The following is a 22,324-nucleotide window of genomic DNA, read 5'->3' on the forward strand; positions in this document are numbered from 1 at the left end:
AAACAGGAGTGTGTTTATTAATCGCCTTTATTTTCAGATTAAAATGTATTAATTAGATTTGGAAAATAAAAAGACAGATAACATGATGAGAGACAGAGCTATCAAACATCACAGAGGAAGTTTAAACTTTCATTTTGTAATAACTTTGGCGTGTTTCTGAGCACCAAGAAAACTGATTTTACTGCAGCAGCGTCTGACAGTCTCAGTTATTGTTATAAACCACATATAAACCCAGAGAAACTTAAAATGTAAAAACACATGATTTAAAACATACACATCAGCTCAGAAAATAGTTTCTTAAAGAAAATCAATAAAGCTTTAAAATACAATGTTTGGGATGTGATTTTCACCTGAATGTTTGTACAATTTACATTTCAAACAAACGAATACAATAAGTGCAACAAACTAATATGAATACAATAAGTACTAATGCAATAAGTACAATAAGTGCTAAGTGGAAGGCTCAGGGTAGTATTCCTGTAGAGGTGAGTTTTCAGCCTGATGAAAGATGGGCAGCGACTCTGCTGTCCTGACGTCAGTGGGAAGTTCATTCCGCCACTGTGGGGTCACACCCAGGTTCCTCGCAGTCCGAGTCGGCGTCACCACGGTATCATCAATGGTGATGGACAGGTCCCGGTGCGGGCAACCCTTCCCCGGGAGGAACAGTAGCTCGGTTTTGTCCAGGTTGAGTTTGATGTGGTGTGTCGTCATCCGCTTCCAGATGTCAGCCAAACACGCAGCGATGCGCATCTCCACTTGAGTGTCACCTGGGGGAAATGACAAGACCAGCTATATACAGTGCTGTGAAAAAGTATTTGCCCCCTTCCTGGTTTCTTATTTGTTTGCATATTTGTCACACTTAAATGTTTCAGATCATCAAACAAATTTTAATATTAGACAAAGATAACCCGAGTAAATACAATATGCAGTTTTCAAATGATGATTTCTTTTATTAAGGGAGAAAAGCTATCCAAACCTACTTGGCCCTATGTGAAAAAGTAATTGCCCCCTAAACCTAATAACTGGTTTTGTCACCCTTGGTGGCAACAAATGCAATCCAGCATTTGCGATAACTGGCAATGAGTCTTTCACATCGCTGTGGAAGAATTTTGGCCCACTCTTCTTTGCAGAATTGTTTTAATTCAGCCACATTGGATGGTTTTCCAATCGAAACGGCTTGTTGAAGGTCATGCCACAGCATCTCAATCAGATTTAAGTCCAGACTTTGACTAGGCCACTCCAAAACCTTCATTTAGCTTTTTTTGAGCCATTCAGAGGTGGACTTGCTGGTGTGTTTCGGATCATTGTCCTGCTGCATAACCAAAGTGCACTTGAGTTTGAGGTCACAAACTGATGGCTCGACATTCTCTTTCAGGATGTTCTGGTAGAGAGCAGAATTCATGGTTCCATCAATTATGGCAAGTCGTCCAGGTCCTGAAGCTGCAAAGCAGCCCCAGACCATCACACCACCACCACCATGTGTGACTGTTGGTATGATGTTGTTTTTATGAAATGCTGTGTCAGTTTTACGCCAGATATAACAGGACGCACACCTTCCAAAAAGTTCAACTTTTGTCTCGTCAGTCCACAGAATATTTGCCCAAAAGTCTTGGGTATCATCAAGATGTTTTTTGGCAAATGTGAGACGAGCCTTTGTGTTCTTTTTGGTCAGCAGTGGCTTTCGCCTTTGAACTGTCCCATGATGCTATTTGTGCCCAGTCTCTTTCTTATTGTTGAATCATGAACACTGACCTTAACTGAGGCGAGTGAGGCCTGCAGTTCTTTAGATGTTGTTCTGGGGCCTTTCCAGACTGATTCATGTCAGTTACTTTGTTTCTCATCTGTTCTTGAATTTCTTTACATCGCGGCATGATGTGTTGCTTTTTGAGATCTTTTAGCCGACTTCACTTTGTCAGACAGGTTTTATTTAAGTGATTTCTTGATTCAACAGGTCTGGCAGTAATCAGGCCTGGGTGTGGCTAGTGAAATTGAACTCAGCTTTCCAAAAAATCACAGTTGATTCATGATTTATCAAGGGGGGGCAATTACTTTTTCACATAGGGCCAAGTAGGTTTGGATAGCTTTTCTCCCTTAATAAATTAAATCATCATTTAAAAACAGCATTTTGTATTTACTCGGGTTATCTTTATCTAATATTAAAATTAGTTTGATGATCTGAAACATTTAAGTGTGACAAATATGCAAAAAAATAAGAAACCAGGAAGGGGGCAAATACTTTTTCACAGCACTGTATATACTGTATATATATATATATATATATTTATATTATGTATAAATATATACATTTATAATATACAATCTATACATATTAATAACCAACGTTGTGATTTAATATCAGAATTTCAACACAAGGAGGAAAAATATGCATTTATTAATTTATTTTTGTACAATTTTATTAATTCAGCTTTTAGAGTAAAAGTAGTTTAATCTACTTTTTTGAATGTTACTACAACACTGAAAAACATCAGTTTGAGTCTCTTCAGATATAAAAAAAACGTGAACAAATAATTATTTATTTATTTTATTAATAATAAATGATTAATTTCCAGTCCTGCAGCACCACCACCACCATGACCAGCAGGGTGGTGACCATCGTGCAGGAAGTCGATGAACATGGAAACGTGATCAGCAGCAGTTAGACCAGAATCAAAACCAGAACCAGACTCTGTGAACTGAGTCTGTCTGAAGTTCTTCAATAAATATGAAGTCTGGCGTTGTTTCTGTGGTTCATGTGTTTTTATTTGGACAGATTTAAATTTTATAATGAAGTTTTATGTAGCAACCAAACGGTGGAATTGCACAAATCCAGTTTCCGCCACATGATACGATGGGGCCCCAAAATATTTTATTTCCCATAGACCTATATGGGAAAGATACGTCTAATTTTTCTTCGAGGTGAATCAACTTCCACGTACAAACACTTGAATATCTCTTATTTAAACCATTAAGTCCTAAAAAGCTGTTCAATGCACAGCTGAATCAGCAGATTTTTTACTCTCAAAAACACACAATAAAATACAGGTAAGCTGTTATAAAAGTATTAAAAACTTCAGTTTTTCTGCATTTAGATGAAGAAAGTTCAGCACCTTCAATCTTTTAATACCTTGCAGAGAGAATCTATTTGGCTGTAGTCGCTTGGTGAATTCGGGTGTCGTCTGCATAAACATATCTATTCGAATTATTGTATACTTATTTTAATTTTGCCAATTTTTTTTGCATGGAACTCGTCCTGCAGTCTTGGAGACACCTTCAGAAAACATCCATCAAATCATTGAAGTGTGCTTTAACTTTTAGTAGTGATCCACAAAATGTGAAAAAACTTTTTTTAACCCCCAATAAGGATAAATGTAAAATGTGGAAACCTTCTTTATCTCAATTCTATAAATTCTACAGACATCAAACTTGACCACAGTGTCTATGTAAATTTATGAGTCAAGTGTTGATCAAAGGTACTAATACACAAACACACATATTTCAGTTCATCAGAGGTATTTTAATTTGTGTATTTCTGAGAACGGTTGAAAGATGTTTGTTTTCTCACTTCTCAGAGTCAGAGTTGACCTCCTCGTCATCACTGACTTCTCTGGTGATGATCATCACTTTACTCTTCGTGGTGGCCGTTGTTGTGGTCGTCATCGGCGGGCTGCAGGAAGACACACAAACAGTCAATGTTGATACTTTATGCTCTTTAAATTTAATTATTATTTCAATATTTCTGCTTTTTCATTTGTTAGTCATATATATTTTATATGATGCCCCTAGTTTCTGAATTGTATTTCACCACAGATGAGAAATAATACTTTTGACACTTTGACGCTTTGACTTTGGTCCATCTCATTATTCTCACTGGTTTCACTGGTTTTCTGACCCTCAGTTTCAAACCCTATACAGACTGCCGGGGTCTTCACACTATAACAAATTAACAGCTCTATTTAATTAGTTTAAAAGACCGAGTTAGTAGAAAAGCCTAAATATTCACTTTAGGTCACTCTCCCTGCAGAAGAAAAGGTTTCTAAATTTTGCATGTTGTTTTTCTTTATCTGCTTGATATATTTGATATATATATGTTTAATTTATCCATCTCCCAGTATTGTCCCAGTATCGTCCCAGTCTGGACCGGTCCATTCACCTGAACAGCTCTCCATCCAGCAGCCTCCTGTACTCGGCGATCTCCATCTCCAGCCTGGTCTTGGTGTCCAGCAGCATCTGGTACTCTTGTCCCTGACGCTCCAGGTCGGCCCTCAGCTGCACCAACTGGTCCTCCAGAGCCGACACCTGCCTTTGGTAACCTCCCAGCATGTTGGCGTAGCGGCTCTGGGCGTCGGCGAGGGTTCCTTCCAGAGACGCTTTCTGAAGTGGAGAAGCAAAAACCGAGTGTGAGGGGGGGATTCACAAGGTTAAGGTAATAATCTCTTCTGCATTGATTCAAATGGTAGAAAAAAACCAACCATGCTCAACTGTGCTTGGAGCTCGATTTGCAGGTTCTGCAGCGAGCGTTTGACCTCTGTGACCTCTGATCGAGACGTCTGAAGAGTCTCGGTGCTCACGGCGACTTCCTTATTGAGCTCATCAGACTTTAAAACCACAAAGAAACAAAGAATAAAACGAAAAAATCAACATGTTTGCAGATGACACTCTACTGTTTATCTCTTTTAATTATCATACTGCCGTGTGTGGTAGAGGAAGGTCCTTTAACTTAAGGTGTGTCTCTTAGTAATGATTTAGAAAATTACCTTTACATTATGACTTACAGAAGGATATAATTTGGAGGCGGGGTTTACTCTTAGGAGGGTTTCTATTGCTCACCTTGGCCTGGAACCAGACCTCCAGGTCTTTGCGATTCTTGTTGGCGACGGTCTCGTAGTGTTCCCTGATGTTGGCCATGACGCTGGACAGGTCCTGCTGAGGAGCAGCGTCCACCTCCACGTTCACCTGACCCCCCATCTGACCCCTCATCATCAGCAGGTCCTGCAGGAAGACGCAAGTTGTTTTTCAAAAAAATATTCAAAGTTTTCTTTTTCATATCATTTTGAATTCCCTTTTTGACTGATCTTTGACTGTGGAAAAAGATCCACTTTTTTGATTTTACATGCAGTTTTAGTCCAAGATACTGAAGACATTTCATACCTGATTCTACCAATACTTATTAACACTTGAATTAAAAGCTCCATAATTCATAATAATCAGAAGTTAAAATATAATTTGAAAGTCACTTTAGAGGATTTTAGAATGTTTTTCTCTTTACAAAATTACAAGAAATCAAGTTAAGTTTGAAGTTTCCCCAACTTTTCCTCTATCATACCACCAAACGTCCTTATTGAACTTGAACTTGAATGAATGAGATTATATTGGCCCACCTCCTCGTGGTTCTTCTTCAGCTGGATGAGTTCCTCCCTCAGCGCTTCGATCTGCATCTCCAGGTCAGATCTGCCCAGAGTCAGGTCATCTAGGAGCCTCTTCAGCCCGGAGATGTCGGCCTCCACTGACTGACGCATCGCCAGCTCGTTATCGTACCTGCAATCAAGTCTGCTGCTTCAACTTTGTTCACTTAAAAACGTCAAGAAGCTCTTCCAGTTGTTCTTATATACTCACTTGACCTTGAAGTCATCAGCAGCCAGCTTGGCGTTATCGATGGCCAGGTAGAGAGATCCGTTGGTTCCGGTCGCAAAGAGGATCTGAAACACAAAAGGAGGTCAGATTTGTCCTGGATACCTTTTTATTTTATCATCAGAGTCTCTAAATGGAACTTGAATTGAAACCAGCTGATTCACATTAGACATCAGACCTGCAGGTTTGTCCTCCTTTAAACTCAAAATGAAACGGAACCTTTATTTTTTTGTGAGGCAGCTGATTTAAAATACAAGTAAAAATCTTTCCTCATTATTTTAGTGGTTATGCAGAAGTCATCAAACTAGAGCTGGAGCCCCTTTCTTTTTCAGGTGGCCTTCTGTGTGTTTTGGGTGTGGCTGCACCTGTATTCACCCTGCAGGAAAGAACACACCTGTTCTGTCCCACCTGTACACTTGAGTTTGGCTGCAGGGCTTTTTTAGGACAGTGAGGACAAAGCTTTTTGTGCTGCAGGAGATTTATATTCGAGCATAAAAGCTTTGTGTTACTTCTGTAGTCTTACCTTAAGATAGAGATTTAGAATCAGAGCCTAGACTCACCTGGTCCTGCAGGTCACTGATGCTGGCCTTGAATGCGACGCAGTCGTGGCCCTCAGGTTTGGTCTTGTTCTCCAGGAACTGTCTGATCTTCAGCTCCAGCTCCCCGTTGGCCGTCTCCAGGCTGCGCACCTTATCCAGGTAGGAGGCCAGGCGGTCGTTGAGGTTCTGCATCGCTACTTTCTTGTTGTCAGAGATGTCGACGGCGTCGGCCAGGTTGAAGCCGGCTCCGGCACCGGCTCCGGCAGAAAACCCTGCACCAGCAGAGGAGAAGCTTCTTGGAGCGCTCATGCTGGAAATGCGGACTCCGGAGCCTCCGGCACCACCGTACACGCTGGGGGCCCTCATGGAGCCCAGACGGTTCCCACTGGAGAAGTTGACGGAGCGAGCGTAGGAGGACATGGTGGATGGTGGAGGAAGCCTGCCTGCTCTGGGTGGAGGGAATAGAGAATGAAGCAGTTTGGACTCAGCTTGCTTTTATGCTACCTGAATGTGAGGGAGGGGGTTCAGGGTCCGGCCCCCTCAGGCGAGGACAAAACCAAACCAGCAGGAGGACGACAAACAGAGCAACCAATCACAGCAGGAATTTTAAGTACATGTCTGTTGCCTAATGATGTCACATCCTGTTTGTTCAGGTGTATCTGCCTCTTTGGAAACTCGTAGAATCTTATCCGATCTGCTTCAGAGTTTTTGTTTGCACTGCAGACCCTCACCTGGATTCCTGTCTGCATGTTGAAACCTGTCTGTGGTTTCTGAGCTGAGGTTGTCATGTTAGGCCGTGCAGCTCCACACACAGACGCCCCTCTGCTGCTTTTATTGTGCAAGCAAACAATGACATCCTTTGTGCCAGCTCTTTGTTCAGACCCTGTTTGCTGTGACAAAACACAGTCATTTTCTCCAGAGCTGGTTTATGGTGACAGTGGTTTCATGTGAAGTTTGGTGCAAAAAAAGTGTTCAAATTCACTCAACAATCCCACGAATGTAATCCATTATATTACCGATCAATGAATCCTCATTCAACCAGGCAGAGTCACATAGATCTTGTTTATGATACCAACATGAGAGTTTCTGTTTCTGTCCTATTTCACTTAGTTGATTCTTTGTTCAAATATGAATTCTTTTTTTTATGAGACCTGTGCAAAACAAAACATACAGAACTATGTGGAAACTCAATGATTGTGAGTGGTGGAACAAGTATACATCTTTGGGTTTTGTTTTCATGTGGCCAGTCTTTATTTTACATGACAGGCTGTCTGAGGGGCCCTGCCATTTAGGGAGGTTTTCTACACTGTACGGTCACCCCAAAAGGAAGTTTATCATATTTTCTCTACCATAAAAGCCCCCAAGAGGTCACTTTTGCTGCATTTTAACAAAACATGTTGGCACTAAGGAGTGTGGTCATGTTTGTTCACAATAAGTTGTTAAAAATGGAATTTGAAAGAAAATTGTCATGTTCTAAAGCATCTTTGAACATGTTTGTGTTTTCTCATGAACTACTGCTTTTACTTAAATGGTGATATCCTGCCATTTGCATCATGTGACTTTACAGCACAATATGTACCTTCAGACAAAGCCACAGATTCAACGTTTCTTTGCATTTTCTACCGTTAACATACAAACATTTCTTGTGACTAAGGTGCAGCTGAGGAGGTGTTTTTAGTGCCTTCTGGGCGTTTTCATGCTGAAACAGGAAAGAGACGGATGACAACCACATACTTTTGGCCTTATTGTTGGAGCGGAAAGATTTTCCTTCATTGGAACTGAGACTGGAACTGACATAATGGACACTAAAGACATTAATAGAATAAAGATAACAAACTTTATGAATAATAAAAGGCCTGATTCCACAAGAATATTACTGTAGAAATACTTCATATCTTTTTTCTGTTGAAAATGTTTTAAAATCTTGTTTTGCTGGGGGGGGGGGGGATCAGTTTAGTTTATTTGTAGAATATTGAGTATTATATATATATATATATATATATATATATATATATATTTATATATATATATATATATATATATATATATATATATAATGGGCGTCGCCACTGTTACCTGGCTCCCTTTATAGTGGAAGATTAACTGGGACTGGATGCAGGTTTGTGGACAGAGGAGTTTTATTGGTCTGTTTCTGTGTGTTTACTTCTGTCTTTATGAGGACCAGTTACGCCACAGGAAGGAATCAGACATTGCTTTTATTCATCTGATGTCAGTCAGTGGTGGAAAGTACATTTACTGAAGTACTGTACTTATGTACAATTTAAAGGTACTTCTACTTTACTTGTGTATTTCCATTTTCTCACATTTGTCTGAACTCTGCTTCTTGTGTTACTTTTACTATCTGATAAAGTATTTCATTGTGAAACAATATCTTAAAAAATCTTTACTCACTTCTTCAAAAATAAACTTTAGTCTTTAAGCTTCAGCGCTCTCTTCATGAATGAATCATTTTCATTGGTATCAAAATATCTACCAGGACTCATGAGACATTGTTTGTTATTATACATAAATAAATATACATATATATATATATATATATATATATATATATATATATATATATATATATATATATATATATATGTATAATAACAAACAATGTCTCATGAGTCCTGGTAGAGACATCATTAATATATATATATATATATATATATATATATATATATATATATATATATATATATATATATATATATATATATATATATAATGAATATTCAGTAGAGCAGCAGCCCCTGGTGTTCACTAGAGGAACTGCAGTGTCAGACACTTCATTTGAACAGAAGACACAACATCTGAGCTTTTATTTTGAAGCCCGTCAGCAGACTTTTTATTTTATATGTTTTTGTTTTTGTGAGAGCGCCTCCTGCTGGAGTTCGCCGGGTCTATGTGATGAAGTGCTGGGACGAGCTCACCACCCTCCGTCCATGACTTTCTCTGTGATCGTGACGACCTTGGTGGTTGAGGTTTTGCTGACGCTGCTGCTGGATGAGATGCAGAAGACAGAGAGAGACAATCAGGGCTGAATATCCTCATTTGATATTTTGCACAAATTTCACAAACTGTAATAATATTATTATTATTATTATATTATTATAACCTAAACCAGTCTATTATGTTACTAACACTGAAGTGCATTCACACACATTATGATATTCGGAGGTACACTCAAAACATTCAAGGCTTAGGACCTGGCAAAATGACCTGGCTACGCCATTGGTCGACAGAAGAAATACCGTTTAACTTGTGCACGCAGTGAATGATGGTCACAGAAATGCATGGCCACATCACCCCGTGCGTGAATACGCAAAGGCCCGATCAATGCTGCTTGCAGCTTTAATTCTATTTTTACAACAATAAGAGTAAATAAGAGCAAAATCAGCAGCTCAATCAGACGACATACACAAGCGTTTTTGTTTGGAAAGATCGCGTAAAAAAATCTACTTCATAAATTGAACTTTAGTATTGTTTCGGGTTAATTTTAGCTAGTTTTAAATTTGTATTTAAATTATAAATGCTAATTGTTAATTTTCATTACTAAGCTAAGCTTACATGTAACAGTTGTTGCAATGAAACCTTAAAAGTTAATAGAAAAATAATTTGATTCTCTGCGTGAAATATGAATATCATGAATAAAAATTTAACTTTTCTATCTTAAAAAGTAGGTGTGATGTCATTGCATTAAAAAAATGCAGTTATAGGGGGTCTTATTTTAATGTCACAAATCTTTTGAATTCCGAGCTTGACTGTGGTTGTCTCACCTGCCACCACCGCCGCAGCCGACGCTGCCACCTCCGATACCACCTCCGCTGCAGCTGCTGACAGTGTAGCTGCTGCTGAGTCCGCCACCACCACCAGAGTTGAAGTCAAACCCAGAACCTCCACCTCCTCCTCCACTGCAGCCGAAGCCATAGACTCCTCCACCTCCACCGCCGCTGGAAAACTCAGAGGAGCTTTTGAAGACCCTAACGGAGGTGCCTCCTGTTCCACCGCACATGCTGCTCGATTGACCTGCTCCGCCTGCCATCATCATGGCGTTTCCCATGGTGCAGTTGCTTATTTGACCTGCTCCGCCTGCCATCATCAAGGCATCTCCCATGGTGCAGTTGCTCCTTTGAACTCCTCCGCTTGCCAGCATCATGCCGCTGCTCCTGTGACCTCCTCCGCCTGCTATCATCATGCTGCTGCTGCTCCTGTGACCTCCTCCGCCTGCTATCATCATGGAGCCTCCCGTGGAGCTGCTGCTGCTGCTGCTGCTGCTGCTGCTGCTGCTGTACCCTCCGCCTCCCATTGACATGTGGGAGCTCCTGTGGTTGAACATGTTGAGTGTTGATGAGAAGGATCGCAATCTGCTTCAGCCAGAGAAGAGAGAGATTGAGGAGGGATGAGAGGGGATCATTTTATTTATACTGTTGGAAGAGTTCTGGAGGAGGAGGAGGATGAGGAGGAGGAAATGGAGAGATCTTTTCTTTTTTAATCCATCTGTAAAGGTTAAAGGGTGTGTTTGAGTCTTCCCATTAACTGCTACATGCCAAGCTGCGGGGCGAGTCCTGACGCATTCATCTTTAAGGTTAACCATCAAATCTGTTATTAACGATTTAATGAGTTGACACGCTCTTGGCAGCAGAGAAACAGGTCTCACTGGTTAAGAGTAAAACTTCTGGTTTGTTTCAGGACAGAAACTGAGATCAACAAAAACAAAACAGAGAGTCGGAGACCTGCTGACGCTCCTCCTCACACCACAGATTTTATCGCTGATTATTGCACTCAAAAGTGTTTTAATGGAACAAAAACAAACGGTTCAAAGGATCCTAATGGACCATGGATTAGCATTGTTTTTTGTGCTGCGCGACACAAAAACGGACAATCGTGTCATTGTAAAAAAAAAAATCAATTTCATGACTATTTCACGAAGATGTGAGACTGGGTTGATTTATCAGTACGATGATGCAGGTCAATGTTAATAACTTATAGCATTAACTCATTTGCCACAGACGATCAATGAACCAGCTTTGTTGTTCTGGAAGCAGATTTATAAATATGAATTAAAAGTTGCTTCCCAACCAAATATGCAATGTGTAATATAGATTTTTAAACTAAAAACAGGAAACAGGCTAAACAAAAACCCAGGATCATGACACTGATATCGGATGCTATGTGGGGATAACCCCACCCTCACAATATATCTAGTGCCCCGAGTGTGGGAAAACTAAAATACACATGCCCAAAGCCTTGACAATGAAAATGGAAGGCACAAATTAGCGTGGAATGGTTCACCAGGAATAAATTGCGAACTACAAATGTTTGCATCCTGTGTGTGTGTGTTATTTGGAGCTGACCATACCTGGTCAAAAACAGGCTTTTAGGATCTAACGCATCTTCCCACCTGCAAGGAATAGGTTCCTCTCTCAGGTGTCGGAACAATATCGTCGGCCTTTTATCTCACCCCGTAGCTAAATCGTTAGGATTTTGGAATTATTGTCTTCTTAAGAGTCTTTTACGGCTAAAGCCCTAGGCGCTCTTAATGGGATGTAACCCTAACACCCTGTATGTAATAGTTACGTACATCGTCTATACTTTACTATCGCCTATTGTGAACATCTCACCATTTTATGACTAACACTGCCAAGTCTTCACCCGGGGAACTTACCTCAAGCTGCTCTGATTGCTTCAGTCGTCACATCTTATCACACCATATATGGACAGGGGAAGAGGGTTAACTTGTTTTAAAGAACCAGAATACTTTGTTTGGCTTCAGACACTTACAAATGGTAAGGCTGCGTCTTTATTCAAGTTTCTCACACAACAATCACATACAATTTCAAGTCAATGAAACAGTCTCTGTGCTACAAAGACTAATTCTAACACTCCTACTCTGAAGGGGTCTTTCCTCTACTCAGTTTTCACTCATTTGCGATGTTGTATAATCCAGTTCTCTCCTGGTATCTCTCCCTCCTCTTCTCTTCTTCTCTCTGCTCTGCTCTGTTGTCTTCCTGCATGTTTTTTACAGGCTCTCACAGTCAGCTCTCTGACATTCCTGCGTTTTTGGGGGTCAATCTTTCCTCTTCCTCATGCTTCCCTCTCTGATAGCAGAAGGGTCTTCTGTCCTCCTATAAGTCGGTAAGACAGCAAACGGGTCTTCTTGTCTATTCAAGAAGTCTATCCCATCCTCTAGTTGGGGGAAAAAGCCCAATCTCACTCAGTTTTTCAGCTTCTTTTGTGTTATACTCTCTGAGGCTAGTATCTCCTTCAGGTTCATGCGTCACTCACAGGAGTCCTCCTCTTTCTTAGTCAGACGCAGGTTGTAACTGGTTTGGTCCTGTTAAGAAGAGGAAGGATACGTTTTGAGTGACTATTTTATATAAGGCGTCTATGCAGTTTATATGGTTAATCACCTCTATCATATCATATATATATATATATGTTTAATGGTTATACTTTGACTCAAAAAGGTTACAGGTTGTAATAGTGATACTTTTATACTTTCATACTTTTCTACGATCTCTCAACAATCCACACTAATAAAACTAATAAATAACTAATAAATCTCCGTCCACACAGCGTTTCAGCATCGTTTTCTAAATGATCTCCATCCAGACTAAAACGCCTGAAAATGAACATCACGTGACTCTACACGTACACTAGGCATGCGAGTGCTGGTGTAAACAGGAAGTAGATTGGTTGCTTAGTTAAAAAAAAAAATACGACAGAGTAATAAAGTAGTCTTTAATAATGAAAGGTCGTGCTTGATACTTAAGATCTTCCTCTAAAATCTTCCTCTATAAACTCAAACACATTTTGTGGAAAGTTTTAGAAGTTTTACTTTTCAGACTTAGTTACAGCGCTCTCTCTCTCACACACATCAAATTTACTTTAAAATGAACACTTACACATAAAGGTTTACTAGATTATGGGTCCCTAAATGTGGTCAGCACACGTCTCTCACTCGTTTCCTCGGTTTCGTTGTTGTCTGTTCTCACTCGTAACTCTGCTGGTGGTCGTACTGGAGAGCAATTCATGTTTTGTTCCATTGTAGTTTCTGTGTGGACTTCACAATAGTTGTGCAGAACAAAATTAGCATTAATAAGGACAGGAAAGTCCTCCGTTTTGTGTATGTCCTCCTCAAAGCTACTAACCGTGACTTCGGACGGCCACTCTGTAGGTCTTTAACTGAACAACAGCTTCAAGTAAAGACAACAAGTTCAGCAACACCTGTAATCAGTTGTCCATGTTGAATTAACCTGGTAGTCGATCGATAATCAAGACTGTTGTTGCTTGTGATCTTCGAGGAAAGGGTCACGTGATAGGGGCTTGACGAATCACGTCGTGACTGCTAAAAACCAATGAACCTAGTGACCACGGTCGTAGTGTGGACGCTTAGTGTAAATGTAGCAAAACATATACGTTTCCAAATGTAAACGTAGTGTTGACATGGCCTGAGAGGATTACCAAACATGGAAGCAGCAGGACAATGTGGTAAACATGCAGGTCTGTGCGGTTGAATTATCACTTTTGTTGAATTGTGTGGTAAATGTGAAATAGCGCATTATAGCAAAAAAGTTAACTTGTGTAATTTTCTTATTTTGCATCTGTCTAGAGCAGCTGTTTTTTCCCATCTAAAACACCACTGCTTAATCACAGTGGTAATCCAGACCTTTGCAACAAAACAAAAAAATGTATTCTACATGTGTACTTCATGCCTGACTCATTGTCTTTTGACTCTCCAGCCTTCCCGTACCAGGAATACCGGGACACCTCCAAGCAGCAGGAGATTGAACAATGGCGGCAGCGTGAGAACCTTTCTCCTGGGGTCCCTACAGGGACTGTGGTAGAAGGGTCCGGTGTCATGTCCCCTCCAGTGCTACAGCTGCAACTGAGGAACAATGCTCGGTCACTGAGCTTGTGGCAAAACCTGGAAGTTGTGCAGGCGAGCGGCCTGCTCACCCAGTTACCACAGAGTGAAGTCATAATGCAGGAGGTGAGCAATTTTGTGCGGGTGTAGGCTTATATAGATATGTACAGGTATTAGTTATAGAATATTGCATTGAAGAGTAAATATGCAGTACAGCTGAGGCTGTAATGGGAATGGCATTCATTTGGCAAGTATTTGGTCATAAACCAAAGTATTTGACAAATTCAAATTTTGACCTGATGTTTGTTATGAGATCACCACAGTGACTGCAATCCATCCTGATCACAAATGTCTGAACTAAATTGCATGGCACTCTATATAATAGTAGTAAAGACATTCACTTTAACAGTATAAGAGAAACAAACAAGAGATACATTTAGACTGCCTTACTCCAAAATAACTTCATGAATATTCATGCAAACAGATTGTGATGTCTCATCTTCCATCAACACATAAGTAAATGGATTACTCTGTTACACATCCATCATTTAAATCTGGTAATTTGGTAGGTTTTCCAGTGAAAATCAGTAAAATAAAAACAATGAGCCTCATCCAGCTGTGCAGCAGGACATCAGATTGTTATTACATCAACTGTTCACTGGGTGTAGGGATCCTTGGTTAGTATTAATGTGGCATTGTGATTTGTTTTTCTGTCTAGGCCATGTTTGAGCTTGTTACCTCAGAAGCATCGTTTGTACTACAAGAGTTTGGAGATTTTCGAGAATCACTTCCTACGTAACCCTGATTTAATCAACACTCTCAGCCAATCCGATGTGCATTTTCTTTTCTCCAACATCGAGGAAGTGATGAAGGCCAGTGAAAGGTAGGATGAGGTCTTGATTAACACAAATCAGTTTATGATTTAAAAGTCTGATCAAGTTCTAGTCCAGCAAACAAGCTTTGCCTTATATCCCTGGATAACGATCTCTTAATAATTTCAGGTTCTTAATGGATCTTGAGCACCGAATTGAGAAGTCTATTTTAATTTCTGATGTGTGTGGCTTTATAAACCAACAGCAGGATTTTAAAGTTAATTCTTTGTTGGACAGGAAGCCAGTGCAAAGACCTTAGAACTGGAGCAATGTGATCTACTTTCTTGGTCTTAGTGAGGACTCGAGCTGCAGCTTTCTGATTTACTTTTTACAGAGACCTGTAAACACACCGTTACAGTCGTCCAGTCTACTGAAGATAAATGCATGGACACGTTTTTCCAAATCCTGTTGAGTCCTCTAATCCTTGATATATTCTTCAAGTGATAGTAGGCTGATTTTGTGATTGTCTTGATATGGCTGATCAGGTTGAGGTCTGAATCCATAACTACACCTAGGTTTCTGGCTTTGTTTGTGGTTTTTAACGTCAGTGATTGAAGCTGAGCGCTGACTTTCAATCGTTCGTCCTTGGTACCAAAAACTATTACTTCCGTTTTATCTTTGTTTAATTGAAGGAAGTTCTGGCACATCCAGTTGTTGATTTGTTCAATGCATTTACCCAGCCCTTGTATGGGATTATAGTCCCCTGGTGATATAGTTAAGTAGATTTGTGTGTCATCTGCATAATTATGATAACACACTTTGTTGTTTTCCATAATCTGAGCTAGTGGAAGCATGTAGATGTTGAACAGAAGAGGCCCCAGTATTGAACCTTGGGGAACACCACATGTCATTTTATTCAGCTCTGATGTGTAATTAGCTACAGACACAAAGTATTCTCGGTCCTTCAAGTAGGATTCAAACCAGTTGTTGTGTAGAAAGATTAGTTCTATCAGCCTAGGAAGAACATGACAAAACTGTTCAAAACATGGTGACTAATTATTGTGATACTGAGAGGAGAGGAGCTGCTTTCATTTTCTCTCAGGTGTAAAGCATGTTCCTTCTTCAAACAGGCTCGTCCACTCTTATAGGATTTTAGCGTATTACAGGACAGATTATTTCTCGGCTGAATATTATAAAGCAAAGGTAATTTGCTCTCGAACTTCACATTCACCGTCATGATTGTTGTCATCACTGTTGTATCACTGTGTACCTTAAAGCAGGGGTTCTTAACCTTTTTGACCTCAGGGCCCAACTTTTCAAAAAGTACAAAGTGGCCCGGGGCCCATTCGACTATTAACACTGTATTGGTTTAACTAATTGATCTCACTCTTGGTTTGATTTGTATTCAATAACTAAATCAAATCCACTTACAGTTTAACAAGCAAAAACCTTGTCAAATAAATGACATGATACAGTGTGATCATCACATTTATTTATCATGTGTATGTAAACCTGCATACATCAAGACGCCCAACAGGCTAACAATTCATGGAACAAATCAAGGTAATACAAGAACAAATGTAAAGGCTCAAGTCAGGCTTATTAAAACAAAAATAATAAATAATTAGGTTTTACTACAGAAAAAAACTGAGAAAAAACTGAGAAAAAAATGGAAATTTGATAAATAAATATGTGGTAATAAAATATATACATTCAAAATAATAAGTTTCAAATTAAATAAACTGTAAATAGAATTTAAATAAAGTGCAAATGAAAATATAGCCTTATAATCTGCAAATTATATCCTTCAGCAGTTTTCATTTTTGCATGGCAGAATCAGAAGGTGTTCTTCATATTTGTGACAGATGAACAATAACAACAGTCACAACAGTCCACACACTGGGCTCTCGGCTCTGCCTCGTTACCTCCGTTCACAAAGCCCTACTTAATGAAGTCAGGATTGTAAATTTAGACTTTTGGGGGGTTTGGCACCACTTTCTTCTTAATTTTTTTGTTTTAAATTAGTGCTGGGCAACGCTTACATTTTTTAATCGCGATTAATCGCATGATTTTCTGCGATTAATTGCATTGTTATGCACAAAATTCAATAATGAATTCAAAAGTAGTGTATTGTGCACTTTTATTTTAAAAGTACTGCTATATGAACAAAAGTGCAATAACATCTGGTTTGCAAACACTTAAAACAAATCAGGTTATTTTTAACAGCAGTATTCCCTTTACACAGTAGTTATAATACAGTTATAATGATTATCATGTTTTCTCCAATGGAAGGTCAACCCAGAAGCCACTTTATAATGTTTTCTCCACTGGAAGGTCACCCCATGAGTCAGTTTATCATGTTTTCTCCACTGGACGGTCACCCCAGAGGACACTTTATCATGTTTTCGCCACGTTTTCTCCACTGGAAGGTCACCCCAGAAGGAAGTTTATCATATTTTCTCTACCATAAAAGCCCCCAAGAGGTCACTTTTGCTGCATTTTAACAAAACATGTTGGCACTAAGGAGTGTGGTCATGTTTGTTCACAATAAGTTGTTAAAAATGGAATTTGAAAGAAAATTGTCATGTTCTAAAGCATCTTTGAACATGTTTGTGTTTTCTCATGAACTACTGCTTTTACTTAAATGGTGATATCCTGTCATTTGCATCATGTGACTTTACAGCACAATATGTACCTTCAGACAAAGCCACAGATTCAACTTTTCTTCACGTTTTCTACTGTTAACATACAAACATTTCTTGTGACTAAGGTGCAGCTGAGGAGGTGTTTTTAGTGCCTTCTGGGCGTTTTCATGCTGAAACAGGAAAGAGACGGATGACAACCACATACTTTTGGCCTTATTGTTGGAGCGGAAAGATTTTCCTTCATTGGAACTGAGACTGGAACTGACATAATGGACACTAAAGACATTAATAGAACAAAGAGAACAAACTTCATGAATAATAAAAGGCTTGATTCCACAAGAATATTACTCTAGAAATACTTCATATCTTTTTTCTGTTGAAAATGTTTTAAAATAAATTGTTGCTGGGGGGGGGGGGGGGGGGGGGGGGGGGGGGGGGGCTTCTTCACACCAGAAAAAATAAGATAATTAAGTGCAGTGAAATTCCTCCGTGTGTTTTCATGAAATATTTGCAACATTAAGCTACAACAGCTTCCTCCATTTTGGTATTTTGTTCACATGATTCTCTACATTTTGATTTAATAAAGATATTAGTGTGCAAACAATCAGTTTAGTTTATTTGTAGAATATTGAGTATTATATATATATATATATATATATATAATGGGCGTCGCCACTGTTACCTGGCTCCCTTTATAGTGGAAGATTAACTGGGACTGGATGCAGGTTTGTGGACAGAGGAGTTTTATTGGTCTGTTTCTGTGTGTTTACTTCTGTCTTTATGAGGACCAGTTACGCCGCAGGAAGGAATCAGACATTGCTTTTATTCATCTGGTGTCAGTCAGCGGTGGAAAGTACATTTACTGAAGTACTGTACTTATGTACAATTTAGAGGTACTTCTACTTTACTTGTGTATTTCCGTTTTCTGCTACTTTCTATTTCTACAGTATTACATCTCAGAGGTACATGTTGTACTTTTTACTGTACTACATCTCAGAGGTACAGTGTGTATTGTACTTTTAATGTACTACATCTCAGAGGCACATGTACTTTTTACTATACTACATCTCAGAGGTACATGTACTTTATACTGTACTACATCTCAGAGGTACATATTGTACTTTTTACTGTATTACACCTCAGAGCTCTTTTCATGAATGACTCATTTTCAAAATATCTACCAGGACTCATGAGGCATTGTTTGTTTTTATACATAGATACGTATATATATTTATGAATATTCAGTATTAGTGGCCACTAGAGGAAATACAGTGTCAGACACTTCATTTGAACAGAAGACACAACATCTGAGCTTTTATTTTGAAGCCCGTCAGCAGACTTTTTATTGCCGTGTTTTTGTTTCTGTGAGAGCGCCTCCTGTTGGAGCTCGCCAGGTCTATAAGACTTGTTGGGACGAGCTCACCACCTTCCCATCTACCATCTCCTCTGTGATCGTGACGACCTTGGTGGTGGTTTTGCTGGTGCTGGTGCTGGACGAGCTGCAGGAGAGAGAGAGACAATCAGGGCTAAATATCCTCATTTGATATTCTGCACAAATCTTTCTCTACATTTTCACACTTGAGTTTCACAAACTGCATTCATTGGAGAGCAAAGTGATGTATTTATTCTATTATTATAACAATAAGCTTGAATATGAGCAAAATAAGGAGTTTGATCAGACGACATACACAAGCGCTTTTGTTTGGAAAGATCGCGTAAAAAGATCAACTTCTTAAATGTTACTTTAGTTTTGTTTTGGGTTCATTTTAGCCTTTCTTTTCCTCTGAAGGCCAGTTTTCTTAAATTATAAATGCTAATTCTTCATTTTCACGAGTAAGATCACAATTTGCATTGTCCAGTTATTGTGAAATGTGTGAAACGTTGTTGCAATAAAACCTTAAAAGTTAATAGAAAAACCATTTGATTTTCAGCCGAGAGTTAAAGTGAAATATGAATAAAATATTGAACCCCAAAAGATTTTTCTATCTGGAAAAATAAGTGTGATGTCATTGCATTAAAAATGCAGTAAAAGGGGGTCTTGTTTTAATGTCACAAATATTTTGAATTCCGAGTTGTCTGTGGTTGTCTCACCTGCCGCCGCCACCGCCGCCGCCGCCGCTGCTGCTGACGCTGACGCTTTTGCTGCTGCTGCTGAATCCGCTGCTGCTGCCTCCGCTGCCGCCTCCCTCTCCGTCCAGCAGCCTCCTGTACTCGGCGATCTCCATCTCCAACCTGGTCTTGATGTCCAGCAGCACCTGGTACTCCTGTCCCTGCCTCTCTAGGTCGGCCCTCAGCTGCATCAGCTGCTCCTCCATGGAGGTCACCTGCATCTGGTACCCAGACAGCTTCATGGAGTAACGGTTCTGGGTCTCGGCCAGGGTGGCCTCCAAGGATGCTTTCTGCGAGAGAGAGAGAGAGAGAGAGAGAGAGAGAGAGAGAGAGAGAGAGAGAGAGAGAGAGAGAGTGGCTCGGTTAGTTTGTGACCTCGTGGACGTTAAAGAGACAACGTGAGAGAGAGAGAGAGAGAGAGAGAGAGAGAGAGAGAGAGACGCTCACCATGCTGAGTTGAGACTGCAGCTCGATCTCCAGGCCCTGCAGAGTCCGCTTCAGATCCGTGAGCTCTGTTTTGGACGTCTGGATGACCTCGGTGCTGGCGGCGACTTCCTGGTTCAGTGCTTCTGACTGCGTAGAGAGAGAGGACACAAAGCACAGAGCGTGTCACCACCCGTCCATCCCATAACAGCTGCCGAGATGTTTCCACATATGCGGCGGCTCACGGTCTTACCTTGGTCTGGAACCAGGCCTCCAGCTCTCTTTTGCTCTTGGCTGCGTTTGCCTCGTACTCTTCCCGGACATCCGCCATGATCTTGGCGAGGTCGATCTGAGGACCGGCGTCCACCTCCACGTTCACCTGGCCGCTCATCTGGTCGCGCATGGACAGCAGCTCCTCCTCGTGGTTCTTCTTGAGGAAGATCAGCTCCTCCTTCAGGCCCTCGATCTGCATCTCCAGGTCGGTCCGGCTCAGGGTCAGCTCGTCCAGGACCCTCCTCAGACCGGCGATGTCGGCCTCCACCGACTGACGCATGGCCAGCTCGTTCTCGTACCTGCTCACAGGACCAAAAAAAGCGTTTAGTTTCTGAAGCGGCTAAAAGGAAACGTGTTGAAACTTCAAAACTTTATATTTAATGAATTTGTTCACTGACTTGAGCCTGAAGTCGTCAGTGGCCAGTTTGGCGTTGTCGATGGACAGGTAGATGCCGCCGTTGATTCTGGTGGCATCCTGGATCTGGGAGATAAAAAAAGAGGAGATAAAAGAGTTATCTTTTAAAGTTCTCCATGACGGGAAACAAGCTCAGCTAATTATGTACTTCTGAGTACTACTTGTACTACTTTAACAATATTAGACGTTAAACAGTTTTAAAGCTGATTTTGGTTTCGGAATCAGATTAAAGTTTAATCAGTGTTCATATTTAACTTCTCACTGGATGATAATGTGCAGCACTTCCTGTTTTGGGGTCACATGACCCACCCAGGTGAAGCCTACCTGTCCCTGCAGCTCTGCGATGGTGGCGTAGTAGGCGCTGTAGTCTCTGGAGGACGGTGACGTCTTGCTCTCCAGGAACCCCCTGATCTTCAGCTCCAGCTCCGAGTTGGCCATCTCCAGCTTGCGGACCTTCTCCAGGTAGGTGGCCAGCCGGTCGTTCAGGTTCTGCATGGTGGCCTTCTCGCTGACAGAGATGTCGAGGCTGCCGCCGCCGCCACCACCACCACCAGAGCTGAAGCCAAAACCAGAACCTCCACCAGAGCTGAAGCCAAATCCAGAACTTCCTCCACCTGCACCGTAGCCGAAGCCATATCCACCTCCTCCTCCACCGCTGGAATACTGAGAGGAGCTGTGGGAGATCTTAACGCTACCACCTCCTGCTCCACCGTACATGGAGCCGCTGGACGCTCGACCTCCTCCCATTGACATGGCGCTCCTGCTGCTGTACCCACCGCCTGACATGGAGGTGCCGAACATGTTGAGTGTTGATGAGGAGAATAGCTATCTGCTTCAGCCAGAGAGGTGAGAGAGTGAGGAGGGAAGAGAGGGGCTCATTTTTTTTATACTGTTAGAAGAGTTCTGGAGGAGGAGGAGGAGGAGGAGGAGGAGGAGGAGGAGGAGGAGGAGACATCTTTTCTTTTTTAATCCAGCTGAAAAGGTGAAAGGGTGTGTTTGAGTCCTCCCACCACCACATGTCGAGCTGCAGGGCGAGTCCTGACACATTAATCTTTAAGATCAACCATCAAATCTGTTATTAAGGGTTTAACGAGTTGACACAGTCTTGGCAGCAGAGAAACAGGTCTCACTAAAGAGTCAAACCTCTGGTTTGTTTCAGGACAAAGACTGAGATCAATAAAACAAACATGGAGTCACCAGAGAGTCGGTTAAAGACCTGCTGATGCTCCTCCTCACACCACAGAGATAATCGCAGATTATTGCACTCGAAAGTGTATTAATGGAACAAAAATGAACCAAATCATTACCAGATTCAAGCTTTACCAAGAAGATGCAGCTTTGGAAGACTTCTTGTGACGTTACATTATTATTTTTTATTAATAATTTCCAAAAATACCAATAATAATAATCATTATAATGATAAAATAATAATGAAAAAAATAATAATATTAATAATAATAACAATAATAATAATAATACATTTCCATTCGCAGAATGAGCTGGATAAATAATATAAATAAATAATAATTTGGATTATTTTGTTATAAACTGATGTTGTAAACATGTGAAATGATGTTCCTGAACATCTCGCCTCGTTGTTGCAGTTG

General features: G+C 40.6%; 3 protein-coding genes across 5 annotated transcripts; all 3 read right to left on the bottom strand.

Annotated features, from left to right (window-relative positions):
• Positions 1–460: 460 nt before the first annotated feature.
• Positions 461–6,697, bottom strand: LOC137884008 (keratin, type I cytoskeletal 13-like). Of its 2 annotated transcripts, XM_068725634.1 has the most exons (8): positions 6,189–6,697; positions 5,614–5,696; positions 5,379–5,535; positions 4,828–4,989; positions 4,470–4,595; positions 4,151–4,371; positions 3,563–3,664; positions 461–767 (listed from the first exon to the last, which is right to left on the bottom strand). In XM_068725634.1, the coding sequence occupies exons 1-8, from the start codon at positions 6,585–6,587 to the stop codon at positions 764–766; spliced, it is 1,254 nt and encodes a 417-aa protein (XP_068581735.1). In that variant the 5' UTR covers positions 6,588–6,697; the 3' UTR covers positions 461–763. The 2 variants fall into 2 exon arrangements, with proteins under 2 accessions (XP_068581735.1, XP_068581734.1); XM_068725633.1 differs by lacking the exon at positions 461–767 and having other exon boundaries at positions 3,494–3,664.
• A 2,292-nt stretch (positions 6,698–8,989) lies between these two features.
• On the bottom strand, positions 8,990–10,578 carry LOC137884010 (loricrin-like). 2 transcript variants are annotated; one of them, XM_068725636.1, is made up of 2 exons: positions 9,950–10,578; positions 8,990–9,169 (listed from the first exon to the last, which is right to left on the bottom strand). In XM_068725636.1, the coding sequence occupies exons 1-2, from the start codon at positions 10,507–10,509 to the stop codon at positions 9,100–9,102; spliced, it is 630 nt and encodes a 209-aa protein (XP_068581737.1). In that variant the 5' UTR covers positions 10,510–10,578; the 3' UTR covers positions 8,990–9,099. The 2 variants fall into 2 exon arrangements, with proteins under 2 accessions (XP_068581737.1, XP_068581736.1); XM_068725635.1 differs by having other exon boundaries at positions 8,990–9,172.
• An 8,232-nt stretch (positions 10,579–18,810) lies between these two features.
• On the bottom strand, positions 18,811–21,584 carry LOC137884035 (keratin, type I cytoskeletal 13-like). The gene is made up of 6 exons (XM_068725682.1): positions 21,042–21,584; positions 20,701–20,783; positions 20,283–20,601; positions 20,054–20,179; positions 19,589–19,896; positions 18,811–18,996 (listed from the first exon to the last, which is right to left on the bottom strand). Exons 1-6 carry the CDS (start codon positions 21,516–21,518, stop codon positions 18,894–18,896), a joined length of 1,416 nt encoding a protein of 471 aa, XP_068581783.1. The 5' UTR covers positions 21,519–21,584; the 3' UTR covers positions 18,811–18,893.
• Positions 21,585–22,324: the final 740 nt, after the last annotated feature.

Source organism: Cebidichthys violaceus, unplaced genomic scaffold (assembly GCF_023349555.1).
Source record: "Cebidichthys violaceus isolate CVI_PGR_0920_01 unplaced genomic scaffold, fCebVio1.0.p SCAF_36, whole genome shotgun sequence".
NCBI lineage: Eukaryota > Metazoa > Chordata > Actinopteri > Perciformes > Stichaeidae > Cebidichthys > Cebidichthys violaceus.